This window comes from Malaclemys terrapin, chromosome 1, assembly GCF_027887155.1.
Source record: "Malaclemys terrapin pileata isolate rMalTer1 chromosome 1, rMalTer1.hap1, whole genome shotgun sequence".
Classification (NCBI taxonomy): domain Eukaryota; kingdom Metazoa; phylum Chordata; order Testudines; family Emydidae; genus Malaclemys; species Malaclemys terrapin.
Window position 1 is genome coordinate 156,037,970 of NC_071505.1, and position 14,127 is coordinate 156,052,096.

Below are 14,127 nucleotides of genomic sequence, written 5' to 3' on the forward strand. Positions count from 1 at the left end.
ATACCATCACTAACAAGATCAATGGCTCATAAGTGCAAAATCCAACCCTTTATTCCCAGTTTTGCACACATATTCCTGCACATTTTTAGGGGAACTGAATTTTAAAAGATATCAAGCATTCGCAGGTATTTTTGAGAAACAACATTCAGCTTAATAAAGTATCACTTAATAAAGTAACACTCTAGTTATGCCAATGGCAAAATAAATTTTTTAAGCTGTTTAGGAAAATTAAAATATGTGGCCTAAATTTAAAAAAAGTGACTATTGAGGTTTAAGAATAAGACACCTTTAAAAGGGGCCTGATTTACAGAAAGTGCTGCATGCCTACCCTCTGGAAGTCATACCCATTTAAGGTGTCTCAAGTTGGGCACTTACAGATCGATGCAAGCCAAATCACTAATTACTTGTGAAAATGTAGACTTATATTTCTAAAACGCATACACTTTTCTTTCAAACAATCCTGTCACATAATGAAAATAACTCCTCGTTGTTTAAAATTAGCGGTTCTTCCATCAGTTTTGTCATTTTTTGTAAGATAAACACCAAATTTTGTACATCCCACACACAGGAGGAAGTGCAGCTAAGTAGAATGAACATAGGATAGAGCCAGAAACAGAGTTCCAATCCTGGCTTTACCATACATTTGCTAGAGGACCATGACAGAAGTAACTTTTTGATATATGCACCTACCTCACAAGGATGTTGTGAAAAATAATTAGTTATTGTTTGTAAAGGGTTCAGTGTAAAACACGGTCTTGGTGCTTAGTAATATTTAAAATGGAGCTGAAATTAAGATGGCTATTTTTGCTTAACAAAAAAAAAAATAACAGCTCCTACCTAAAGCAGAGAGCACCTTATGCCAAGACATCTGTTTCTCCGCCGAATTATCGACGATATGAGCACAGCTCTGGGAACTGTAAATGTTAATAGCTGCTAAGGAGCTAGTTGTCGAACACAACGTAGTTGAGAGTCTCACAAAATAAAACCTTAATTTATTTTAAAATTTCTCAACAATGAAGGGGAGTTAAATAATGCTTTCCAAGTAGATTCCAAAGATTTTGGCCATCAGGTTATAAATTCTATTTTATATTAGGTTAAACTTTGAGCCTGTAGTACTTAAAAATGTCTCTCTAAAGATTATATTGATGACTAAGAAATAATTTAGCATAATTTGGGGTGAGCAAATAAATACTGAAGCAAGTAAGAATTTTACAGCACTGCAAGAGTTTTTGTTTCTTTTGCAGCTTGACAAACTTGTTGAGAAACAGAAAGAAACTCACAAACGAATGCTGGAGCAGCTTTTAATGGCAGAAAAATCACACAGACAGACTCTGTACGAGCTAGAGGATGAGAAGAGGAAGCATACAGAGTATATGGAAAAAAGTGATGAATTTACAAATTTACTGGAACAAGAACGAGAAAGGTAAGGTTGCCTTACATTTGTTAACAAAATGTTACTTAATTCGAAAATGACTTCTGAGTAGCTTTCTACTTTCTTGTTCTGCGTTAAGTCTAAGACCAGAAAATATCTCCAAAACAAAATGTTTTGAAAATCATGTATATACAAACCACCAATGTACACAACTCTGTACAGCTGGTGAAATGTGCCAATAAGTTAACAGATCCTCCTCCCAAGCAATTTACAGTTTAATATAACAAGGACATTATACTACAAATCACAGAAAAGTGTGAGCACATTATAAGCTAAATGCAGCATAGAACTGGTGCATCTTTCAAAGTTTTTGAAGGAGGTCAGTGTCAGGACAGTACGAAAGCAGGCATGCAGTCTGGAGTGGCAGAAGGAGACAAAGTAAGTATCCAGAAGAGATATAGACAGACTGAAAGGAACAGAGACAGGGTTGAAAAAGGCAGAGATAAAATTATTAAGAGCTTTGAAAATTAGGAGAAAGCCCTTAAGCACTTTTAGACCTGCAATGGTATCAAAACAAAACTTTCTTTCTAAAATGCAACCCTGAATTGCCACAAACATCTTGCATAAGCACAGTATGAAGATTTTGCACTGACTCTCACAAAGGAAGGAGCAAAAGAGTTTGATGTCATTTACTGTCTTTAAAAAATAACTTTTAAAATGTCCCGCCTCTTTGAAACAGCAATTAACCCAAACATATCCCCAAAAGGTACAGGAAAAAATAATTGAGGAACGTATCCTATTCCCTGCACAACTACTCCAGAAGATATGAGAATATCGTCTCTATTTCCGTTTGCTTAGGAACAGCTTCCAGATGGAAATGTTTGGGTGTGAGAACGTCAAGCCTATTCTAAACTCACATGATGCATAGATAATTCTTCCTCTGCTTCGCCTGTATAACATCATGTTTCATGTATTTTGGCACTGTTCACTACTTTCACCCTTCCTGCTGCTGCACCTCTCTCATTCAGGTCTATCACAGACAGCATCCAGGCTTTCTACCAAGGACAAAGCCATATGTATGGACTGCGATTACATATAAATGCTATACACATAACAGGAGAAAAATTATCTTATTCATAGATAAATATAAACAGATGTAGAGGGACACGGAAACAGGAGGCAAAGAAGAAAGAACAGGGTCCCCAGGAGACACACAGTGGGCTTTCTCTCCAACCAACATATTGTAAAATGTTGATATATCAGGAGCCAAAACACAAAACAGACAATGTTTTGGTCTACACCCTTCTTCCCAAACACGCACACCTCTCTCAAAAAGCAAGAGAAATTAACTTCCAAGGGTCTGGGCACAATAAACCAAGATACTAAATTAAACAAAGTGTCATCAGCTATACCCAAATCAGTGGGAGTGTGCACAGAAAGAAAGCTAAACTCCACAATCCTTGTTAAAAAAAATGTAGGATTAAGAACCTTTAGGAATAATAAATATAATAATAATAAAAAGACTGTAAAAGGTTTACTACTACTATCTGCAGCATTTAGTAATATCTGTCAAGGGAGGAGGAGGGAATTATTGAGGTGACTAATAAGACTTTAGAGAATGTAATACTAGATTTCAGATTAAATCCCAATTTCTGTGTTTTCTTTGGAGAACTCATTTTATGTGGAAAACCCTAAAGGAGTGTGATGTCACATGTTGAGCACAGTCCAAAATGTTTGCCAAGTGATGTTGCCATCAAGATCTCTAAGCAATTGCCTGCCATAATGGGGGGGGGGGGGGGGAGGAAATCTCACATAAGTTAAGGCAAAGCTCCCTTAATGTTATGCTGTACAGCTTGATGTTTGAAACACACACACACACACACACACACACACACACACACACACACACACACAAAATGACATATTTTTTCTCATTTCAAAACATCTAATTACCAATATTCTGATTACCTGAATTTTGTATTTGGCTTGTGAACAAGCAGAGTTATGTGAAAAGCTTCACACGAAAAGCAATGCCAGTGATTTGGGGCTTTATTTTTTATTCTATTTTTTAAAAAGAAGCCAGTTTTTTGTCAACGCAATTTAACAAATTTTCCACATAAGTAAGAGGCAGCCTTCTCCTTTAAATGTGGAAAGTTATGTAACATTTCTAATATTATTTCCGTTTCAAAGCAAAATCCAGAACTTTTGTTTCACTAACTTTCTCTCATGAAATAATTAAACTACAGTGTATGCAAGAAGGTTTAACTTTGGAAGGGTAGCGTGCATGAAAGCTAAATGGGATTATGAATAATACGGGATTAGGCATCCAAAATAATACTTGGATCTCTTGGACTCCAATTATGCTGGAGCACTAGAAATTGTCATTGAAATGGTAGTGAGACTAGAGGAATTATCAGTCAGCTGCAGCTCTTACTTAACACTGGCTGCCTTTTATCATCTTCCAATCTCAACAGAAAGTAACTGTCTCCTATTTCAAGGTGCGCAAGAGCAAAGAGCTGAAATGATGAGTGTTCAGTGACATTCTTGGTGATGAAACAATCACTCATTTATCAAAAAAATATAAAAAAACACCAGTCTCCATCTTTCCGCTGAGGTAGTTTCCTCAGACATTGCTTTTCTTTTACAAGCAAACAGAGCTTATGGTTTGATCCTGCAAAAAGTTGAGCACGCTGGCCCTGAGCCAACAAATCACTTAAGCATATGTTTAACTTTAATTATCATAGGAGCAGTTTGATTGACTTCATGGGATGGCAACAAGACTATTTGTAAATTGCCACCATCAGAAGTTTAGGCTTGCAAGAAGACTAACGCTAGCTCTCTAGATGTGGAAACCCATGTTGGATGGACTTTCAACGACATTGGCTACTAAAATCTTTAGTTTTTTGTTGTTATTTTTTAAATCTCCTTTCTTGTTGCCATCCTATGACAACCACTCCATGGCCTTCTCTCATTAAGAAATACAAAATGGTTTCCAAATTGCATCTTGATGGTTAACATCCCCTTTCTGAGATTTACTGTAAGTATTTGTAGACACATGTTGAATTTATTTTTCCGGGGTTGTTTTGCTTTTTGTTTTTTAACTGCTGCTAGTTTGTCAGTGACAGGAGGAAAAATTAATACATTCATTACCTTTATTCATTCACAGTCACATGTGCCAATTTTATATTAAACTTATTTTACTTATTAAAAACATAATAAAATAAATAAAGGAACAGGAATTATTGCAAATGCTGCAATAAATTTAACCATTGCAATGAGTAAATGCTGGTTTTTCTTTATTTTTTAAAACACAGCCCACTGTATAACACATTGCTCTTTGCAATTCTTACCAGCCAAAAAAAACAAGCAGAATTTTTTTTTAAGACTATCGGGGCCACTGGGCAACAGGGTGGGGACAATGGACAGTAACTGGAAATGTCTTTCCCACATATAAGCACAAAGTATTACCTGTATGTGCCCTGGCCAAATAGGAATGAATTGGCATTTGTAATGAAAGAGGTGCCGTGGCTCAAGCAATTTGGTGCCAGGGCTCAAGCATTTATTTTTTTACTTTCATAACTGATGCGGTAAGCCCAGAGGTGCTGGGGCTATGAATTGCCAAGCCTAAAGGTGCCGGGGCTGAGCCCCGCCAAGCCCTGGCACAAATTAAGCACGGATTGGCATGAATTCTACAGACTCATGGCAGGGAGTAAGTCGTTGTCTTATGCCTGCAGAGGAAGGGTGCTGTTTTTTTCTACTGGAGCCTCCAGAATAGGTAGAGTCAAGGTGGATTTGATTTAAATCAAATTGATTTACTAGTCAGGAAGACTTGATTTAATCATGGATTTCTACATAAAAGTGCATTCTTGTGGGTTGTTATAACCTTAATACATATTCTTCACAATTCAGAGATAGTTATAGGTTTCATTTTTAGAAGGTATACACTATACATTTTTAAAGTGATTTATTTTGAAAACTTTTCAGATTAGTTTTACAGCTATATCAGAAAATGAATGATTGTTTGGTTATTTCATTTACCAAAGGTAATTGAAGCAGATATTTATGAAGTCATTGGGAGGTGAACTATCTCCAATTCAACAGGTCAATCACTAATATTTGGAGGATTTTCTTGCCGAATTAGGAGGAGAACATCACCAGAGAGATATTTAAATTGTTTTATTGAACTAAAACAACAACGTTATGTATTCTGGATTTTTTTCTTCAACAGCAAACATATAATATTTTAACAAAACAAGCATATGAATTTTTTAATTTAGTTAAACATTCTAGTTTTTAAAAGTCAGGTTTGTTTTTATTAAAATTGTTTTTAACTAAATAGTTAAATGAAATATTTAAAAAAAAATTAAATTGACTATGTCAGCTAGGTCAACATGAGAAACTTATAATATTGGCTTCTGCAGCTGTCTCAGTCGTCTTCACCTTCATTTTCCTGTTTGTTCATAATCTGGAAAAGAAAAACAACCTTTCCTGCTTTTTCAGGTCCCAAACTATTTCTCAATTTGGAATGAATTAGTCCAAAGGAAGAAAATATTCTTTCTACACTGCCAGAAGAAGCTACTGCTGTTAAAAGTGAGATTATCATTTCAACTAGGGTGACCAGATAGCAAGTGTGAAAAATCAGGACGGGGGTGGGGGATAATAGGAGCCTATATAAGAAAAAGCCCCAAATTTCGGGACTGTCCCTATAAAATCGGGACATCTGGTCACCCTAACTTCAACAGTCTGTGAATCCAAGTGCTTAAGTGACTTCCACCAGTTCACTGGTGTGACTTTCTTTAAAACATCATCAGCAAACATATATTTCTTGAATGGTTCTTATTCCCAAACTGGGTCTCTTTTATGGCCTGCTGCCATTATAGGTTTTCCCTTCTAGTGAGAGACTGGTATGGTAGATCTCAAATCAATGAAGGCTACACTCAGACTTCTGCAATATGCTGCTCAGTTTCACTTTTGTTTCTACTGCCTGTCCCTCCTGTCTCACATCTATCTCCAGACTTCTCCTTGTCCAAATCTATTCCGCCCCCAATAATCTTCTATTCATTGAACTTTTTGAAACTTTGCACTTTTAGAGAGGTAAGGGATGGACTCTGTATATACAAATTTGCAGAGGGACAATAGGGTTGAGGTTTGTTATTTCTCACCTCTATATATTATTTATTTATTTATTTTAAACCATTTTTGCTGTTAACAAGCATGTTATCTCTGGAGACACAAATCTACAGTTTGAGAACTGCAAAACTAAGCATCTCTGATGCTATCTTCTAGACCAGGGGTCTCAAACATGCAGCCCACGGGATGCATCCTGCGGCCTACCAAGCTCCCCTGCACCCCGTCCCCCGGAGTTATTTCCTGCAGCCCACCAAGCTCCCCTCCTCCCCCCTACAGAGTGCTGCGTCCCCGCTCCTCCGCCTACCTCCCAGCGCTTTCCCGCCACCAAACAGCTGTTTGGCAGGCTTAGGACTTTCCAGGAGGGAGGAGGAGGAGTGGGGACGCGGCACACTCAGGGGAGGAGGCGGAGAAGAGGCGGGGCCGGGATTGGGGAAAGGTTTGGAGTAGGGCCAGAGAGGGGGCGCAGTTGGGGCAGGGACTTTGGGGAAGGGGTTGGAATGGGGGTGGGAAGAGGCGAGGAAGGGGCGGGGCCTCATGGAAGGTTTCAGTGATGCCACCCTTGGGCCAATGTACTAGTCCTCATGAGGCCCTCGTGATGATTTGAGTTTGAGATTCCTGTTCTAGACTGAGCACTGAGTCCCACTGGGTAGATAGAAAGATTAACCTAAATAATCTATACAGAAGCCCCTGGAACCCCATAAGATTGGGTCCCTAATCCAAGAACTAGTGGAATTCATTTACAAAACTTTTCTTAAACATTACATGAATATATTGTCTCATACTATAGAATTAGAATTTATAATCCCTATTCCATGATGAGATATCTTTGAGCTATAATGTATCTTAATTAAAACTATCTTTAGATAGGTTTTTTCCCCTCAAAAAGCATTTTATCAAAAAATCCGATTTAAATAAAAAAAATCCTATTTTTTTTTTAAATCATTGATTTTTATTCACCCTGGGTAGAGTCCATTCTGTCACCACAAGATCTCTGCTGAAAGTTGTCTGTATGGAGACTGGATGCAGGCCCAGTGCTGAAGGCAGTAATGAGCCATGCAGCTGCAGTTATTACTATTAAAAAGGGCAGCATCTGCACAACTGCAGCACAAGAGCTGTGGGGCTTGTTTACAGGCCACTGCAGGCAAAACATAAGATTAAGGATTAAGGGGGATTGCTATTTTGCGCCTCTAAAACCTAAGTGTCTGGGATTTGACTGAGTGTTTGGCTGCATGGGCATCTTTTTCTCCTGACCATCCTCCCTCCCCATTTTACATCTTATCTTCATATTGCATTTCTCCTTTTTCCCATTCCCTATTGCTACAATATTTTACTTCACATCTACAATGTGCTCAGGGCTGTACAAGGCTGAAAAAGACATTCTAGTCTAGAAGAGTTTACAGTCTAAAAAAAAGCCTTTTTCTTTATTTTCCTCTCATATGAAGGGGATCTGATGCGAAGGTGAGGGTAGTGGGGAGGAAAGAGCATGAAGGCACATATGTGCATTCCATGCTTCCATACTGAAAGAGAGAGGGGAGAAAAACAGCAAGGAATGTGATAGACATCCACTCTGACTGACAGTCCTTATACCTCCTTTGCTTCCTTGTAGGTGGAAACACACCACCTGTGTCAGGAAATGTAGTAGAAGAGGAGAGTTGCAATAAAATCAGCAAAGCACAAAGCTTTCTAACATGTAGATTAAGTAGCAGATAATATAAGCTATAGAAGTCCAAGAAGAAATATCCAGTTGCCTAAATACATTTAACTACACTCAGCATATTTATAATTATATTAAATAATGATAAAGGCGATTATTTTACAAAGTATCATCACACACATTATAGTGTGAAACAAGTTCTGTTTTCTGATTCAGTTTGTTCATGATGTAAAACAACATACATGCCATAAGATGGAACATCAAATCCACAGTAACGGTATTTATGTTATGGGTATTATATACTTCAGTTGCATAAAGGAGTGTAAACAATTTTTTTTAAATATACATTGTACTTACATGGTACTTTTTTGTCTGCAAAACTCAAAGTAATTTAGAAGGCAAGAAAGCACAGTTATTCCCCATTTTACAGATAGTGAAAGGAAGATGAGGCTAGGGTGACCAGATAGCAAGTGTGAAAAATCGGGACGGGGTGGATGGTAATAAGTGCCTATATAAGAGAAAGCCCTGAATTTCGGGACTGTCCCTACAAAAATCAGGACATCTGGTCACCCTAGCTGAGGCGCAAATGGTTGAGAGTGACTTGCCCAAGGTCACACTGCAAGTCAGCTGCAGAATTAGTAATAAAACTAGTTCTTTAGACTCAGAGTTCTATCCCCTATCCAGATTTGTGCACACGCTGGCTGGTCTGTTGCCACATCACTCACGGCATAACCATTTGCTACTACACGCAATATGATTAATCAAGTGGGTGCAGTTTTACAAAAAGATCAGGCAGTTTGATTAAAAAGCCTGAAGAGTTTAAAAAAAGCCAGTTATAAGAAATGTTAGGTTTTCATTCTAGCATTGATTGAAACCCCACAAGGTTATATGTACTAGCCAGTGAAGAAGAGCACACTCACATATGACATATACAATTAGGACATTTTCAGCTCCACGATCACAATTACTACTACACTTATTTGAGAAAGATCTGTTGAGTATCAAGTATAATGGCTTTTAGCATGAACTTCCGGGGGAGGTGGGGGTGGGGAGAAGCTGCAAGAAAGTTTCTCAGATCCCCAAAGCTTATCACAAGAACAGTCTCTTGGCCTACACAGGCCTGGAACTCTGGAGAATTCTAGAGAAGGGTCAAGTCCAAGCCCCTGGCATACAGCTATTTGATTGGTATGCCTTCATGCATCAAGGGGAAGAAGAATACCTCACAGTTCCTATTGTTAGACACGGAAGGAACAGAAGAATAGGTCCTTTCTCCTACATTTATGACCACTGCCTGGTCAGACGACACCCATACCCATCTACTGAAAGATGTGAAACCTTTTCTCTGTGCAGTCTAGTCTTTCCTCAGCTATTTTTCACTTGAATTAAATAGAAAAAAGAACAAAAATAAGTTACTATAGTTTTTGTGGCACCCCAATAAAAAACATCAATTAAAAAAATCCAATATAAAATTAAATCAGATTATGGTATGCAACAGATACCTATACAATATTTAATTCCAGCAAAGTTATAGAAATGTTTTATATAGTTGTGGACTAATAGTTAGTGTCTGTATTTAAGTGACAGGTGAAGTGATTGACTATCAGACTATATTGACAAAGTTATTCAGTGCAGCTTGCAAAGCCATTCGGAATCCATTTAGACAAAAAGGTATTATACACTGTAAATGTAAGATCAGGTTTATTGTCTTTAATTTTGACATATTCAAGAGACACTTTATATGGTATAAAAATACCATACTGTATCTCTTACACTGGAGAATCCACTATCCTACAACAGTTGCCACAATTCATATTTTCATTTTAAACAAATTCATCTTCTTAGGTATTCTAAGAAGCATGACACTGTCTATATAAAATGTTACAGCAAAAGTAAACACTTTTGACTTATTTATTCTACATGTGTAACCAGCAGTTTTTAATTTCATGCACACTAAACTATTGTTGTAGATTGCATTGTACTCAAATGCAATCATTTCCTTTCGGATTTCTGGCAATGGGTTATATATTACATATGCCTGAGACTATGTCTTGCAAGTTGTGAAATGGATGCCAGATCTCTATTCATTTGACCTTTTTCATGGGTATCTAGTGTTTGTAGGTGGATGAGTGAGACCCACCACAAACACAACTTTAGAATTGTAATTCTATACAACACCCCTATGGGATAGGCCTACTACTAATACCACTGAGGCATAAAGACAAGTTCCAGGAAGTGATGCACACAGATTAATTACTTCATGCTAGTATATGAAAAACTGTGTACCATTACAGAGCATAACTTTCAACAGATGTTGTGAAGCTAAAGTCTTGTCAAAATGCACATGATTCAAAGGTTTTCACAAAATTCCTTGAGCATAATGCAGGGTTAAAATAATGATATAAATACTTTATCTTTTTTTAAGTGAAAGTAAAATCAAAGAAAGTAAAAAGTCAAAGGTAGAAGAGCTTTTTGACATGTATTAAGAACTCATTTTTCTGTATGTTGGATTAAAATAATTAAACCAATTTCTTCAAAACACAAACCACAAACACACACAATTAACTGCCTTCACAATCAGTGTTAAAGCAACAGAAAAGTATTCATTAATTCAGTGTTATTTTAAAATGTTCTACCTATTACAAATTTGGAGACAGGTCCAAGGACTGTAAGCCAAGTTCATTTCTGATGTACCTCACTGAAGCCAGTGAAGTTAGAGACAGGAATTAGGCTGATATTATTTATTTATTTATTTAGATTGTTGAATAATTAAAAAGATGCTTGTCTACAGCGCTAGACATCCTGAAATCAATTAAAACCATAGACAACATTGCACAATACAAGGAAAGACCTCCATCCGCTTAAAAGCTTAACAAAATAAACAAACCAAAACCTCATTTCACTTCAGACCCAATGTCATGCCCTCTATTCTGCTATCCTCCCCACATGGCTGGGAAAACAGACAAGCTTTGTAGCATGCCCTAAAGGTCAATGGATTTAGACTGTTTCAGACCAAGGAAGGGGAGTGAATTTGTAAGTCATGTGGCCCTCACAAAGACTGCCTTGCTGATAGCTCCAACCAATGATTGCAACCATAGCGGTAACTGCCCAAGGAGAAAGATGGTCTTTCTAGTTGGCAGGTACCAGAATATTTAGGGCTTCATAAAACACCACCAACTCCACACACTCTACCTGGAACTTAAACAGCAACCAGCGCAGATCACTGAGCACTGGTATAATGCATTTCTCGCAAGATGCTACCTTCACCAATCAGGTATTCACATTCTGCATCACTTTAAGCTGCTAAATTATAGAGATGCAATGCTGTCACTATAGTTAAGGTTGCGTCAATACTTCCTCTTAAAAGTCAACATTTCTGAGGCCTGGTCTACACTACAGGGTTAGGTCGAATTTAGCCGCTTTAGGTCGATTTAAAAATGACTGCGTCCACACAACCAACCCTGTTCCGTCAATCTAAAGGGCTCTTAAAATCGACTTCTGTACTCCTCCCGGACGAGGGGAGTAGCGCTAAAATCGACTTTGCTGGGTCGAATTTGGGGTAGTGCGGATGCAAATCGATGGTATTGGCCTCTGGGAGCTATCCCAGAATGCTCCATTGTGACCATTCTGGACAGCACTTTGAAGTCCGATGCACTAGCCAGGTACACAGGAAAAGCCCTGGGAACTTTTGAATTTCATTTCCTGTTTGGTCAGTGTGGCAAACTCAGCAACACTCAGCAGCACAGGTGACCAGGCAGTCCCCCCAAAATCGTAGAGCATAGAATGTTTCTATGCTCTCCCTATCATCTCTGTCCCTGAGGTTTTCGCAAATTAGAAGACAAAAAAACGCATTCGCGATTACATGTTTTCCAAGCTCATTCAGACCTCCCGCACTGATAGGGCACAGCTTAATGCATGGAGGCATTCAGTGGCAGAGGCCAGGAATGAATTAAGTGAGCACGAAGAGCGGAGGCAGGACACGATGCGGAGGCTAATGGGGGTGCAAACAGACATGAAGAAGTGTCTGTTGGGGGTGCAAACGGACATGATGAAGCGTCTGTTTGAGCTGCAGGAAAGCCAACAAGAACACAGACCCCCTCTGCATCCACTGTATAACCGCCTGCCCTCCTCCCCATGTTCCATAGCCTCCTCACCCAGATGCCCAAGAACGCGGGCGGGAGGCTCCAAGCACCCAGCCACTCCACTTCAGAGGATGGCCCAAGCAACAGAAAGCTGTCATTCAAACAGTTTGATTTTTAGTGTGGCTACAATAAGCAATGTGGCCTTGTCCTTCCCTCCTCCCCCACCCCACCCAGGCTAACTTGTCCGTTATCTCATTTTTTTTTAATTAATAAAGAAAGAATGCGTGGTTTCAAAACAATAGTTACTTTATTTCGAAGGGGGGAGGGTGGTTGGCTTACAGGGAATTAAAATCAACAAAGGGGGCGGGTTTGCATCAAGGAGAAATACACACAACTGTCACACCGAAACCTGGCCAGTCATTAAACTGGTTTTCAAAGCCTCTCTGATGTGCAGCGCACCTTGCTGTGCTCTTCTAATCGCCCTGGTGTCTGGCTGCTCAAAATCGGACACCAGGCGATTTGCCTCAACCTCCCACCCCGCCATAAACATCTCCCCCTTACTCTCAACAGCTATTTTTTTTTTTTAATGGAGCACACAGCAAGCAGCAATAACAATGGGAATGTTGGTTGCACTGAGGTCTGCTGCTGTGTAGCAATGCCAGCTGCTGCAGGTGCTTCTGTGTTGAATGCTTGGAGGTCTGGGTAGGGCAAGATACCTCGGCCAAGGCAAAAGAGCAAGAGCCCTGGAGCTGTTATATGTGTCAACCACAGAAGTGCTATGGGGTGTTACAGCGTCAACCGGACTGGAATGTACGGCTGAAAGACTTCTTCACCAGCGACAAAGGTCAGGAATATGATGCACCTAAAATCTAAAAAGATCCGCACATTTCCCAGAGTCACTACCCTTGGTAACAGAACGTCAATGATTGCATTGGCTACTTGGATCACAGCAGCCCCCACAGTAAACTTGCCCACAACAGCAGCGGTGACGGTGAGCTGAGCAGGCTCCATGCTTGCCGTGGTATGGCATCTGCATGGGTAACCCAGGAAAAAAGGTGCGAAATGATTGTCTGCCATTGCTTTCACAGAGGGAGGGGCAACTGATGACAAGTACCCAAAACTACCCGCGACAATGTTTTTGCCCCATCAGGCATTGGGAGCTTAACCCAGAATTCCAATGGGCGGCGGAGACTGTGGGAACTGTGGGATAGCTACCCACAATGCACTGCTCCGTAAGTCGATGCTAGCCACGGTAGTGAGGACGCACTCTGCCGACTTAATGCACTTAGTGTGGACATACGCAATCGACTGTTTAAAATCGATTTCTAAAAATCAGCTTCTATAAAATCAACCTAATTTCATAGTGTAGACATACCCAGAGTCCTCTAAAATTGACACGCTTAACTGGTTTCCTTTTAAATTTGGTGTGTGCCTCAGGAGGATGCAGGGTAGGGTTAGTGAACCAAATATGGGCCTATTTGAGCTATTGGTTGTGGAGATATAAACATCCCCCTCACCCTGAACAGCCATTTTTCAAAAAGTTTCTAGGCAGGGTTTTGTTTTTTTGTTTTGCTCAGAGCTAGAGCTCAAACTATCACTGTGATGAGGGCCAAATTGGTCTCACTCAGTCAGGTAAGGTAGTGCATGCCATTAAGTCTTTGGGGGACCCAAATTGTGAATAGCTTAAAAGAAAATGGTCACTTCTTCACTCACACAGATGTGCAGGCTGGAAGGATTACAGCACACCTGCACCAATAAAGAAAAAAAAAAAAAAAACACAAGAGGGTTTCTATGAAGCCACTTTAAGGTTGCCTGTGTAGAGTGACGAAGTTTGAGGCCAAAATGGACCACTAGATCATCTAGTCTGACCCCATCACAAGCCAACGCCGCCG

The 14,127-nt window shown here is 39.4% G+C and overlaps 2 protein-coding genes across 7 annotated transcripts in view; one reads left to right on the top strand and one right to left on the bottom strand.

Annotated features, from left to right (window-relative positions):
• The window catches only part of CMSS1 (cms1 ribosomal small subunit homolog), a 360,808-nt gene that overhangs the window by 251,544 nt on the left and 95,137 nt on the right, over positions 1 to 14,127 (bottom strand). The window lies entirely within an intron of this gene.
• FILIP1L (filamin A interacting protein 1 like) overlaps positions 1 to 14,127 on the top strand; it is a 296,405-nt gene that overhangs the window by 197,768 nt on the left and 84,510 nt on the right. For 4 of the 5 annotated variants that reach the window (XM_054044711.1, XM_054044746.1, XM_054044701.1 and 1 more), the window contains one exon: positions 1,245 to 1,423. In XM_054044711.1, coding sequence (XP_053900686.1) covers positions 1,245 to 1,423 — 179 coding nt within the window. Of the gene's footprint in view, positions 1 to 1,053; positions 1,070 to 1,244; positions 1,424 to 14,127 lie in introns of those variants that run through there. The other variant, XM_054044729.1, reaches the window with a different exon arrangement.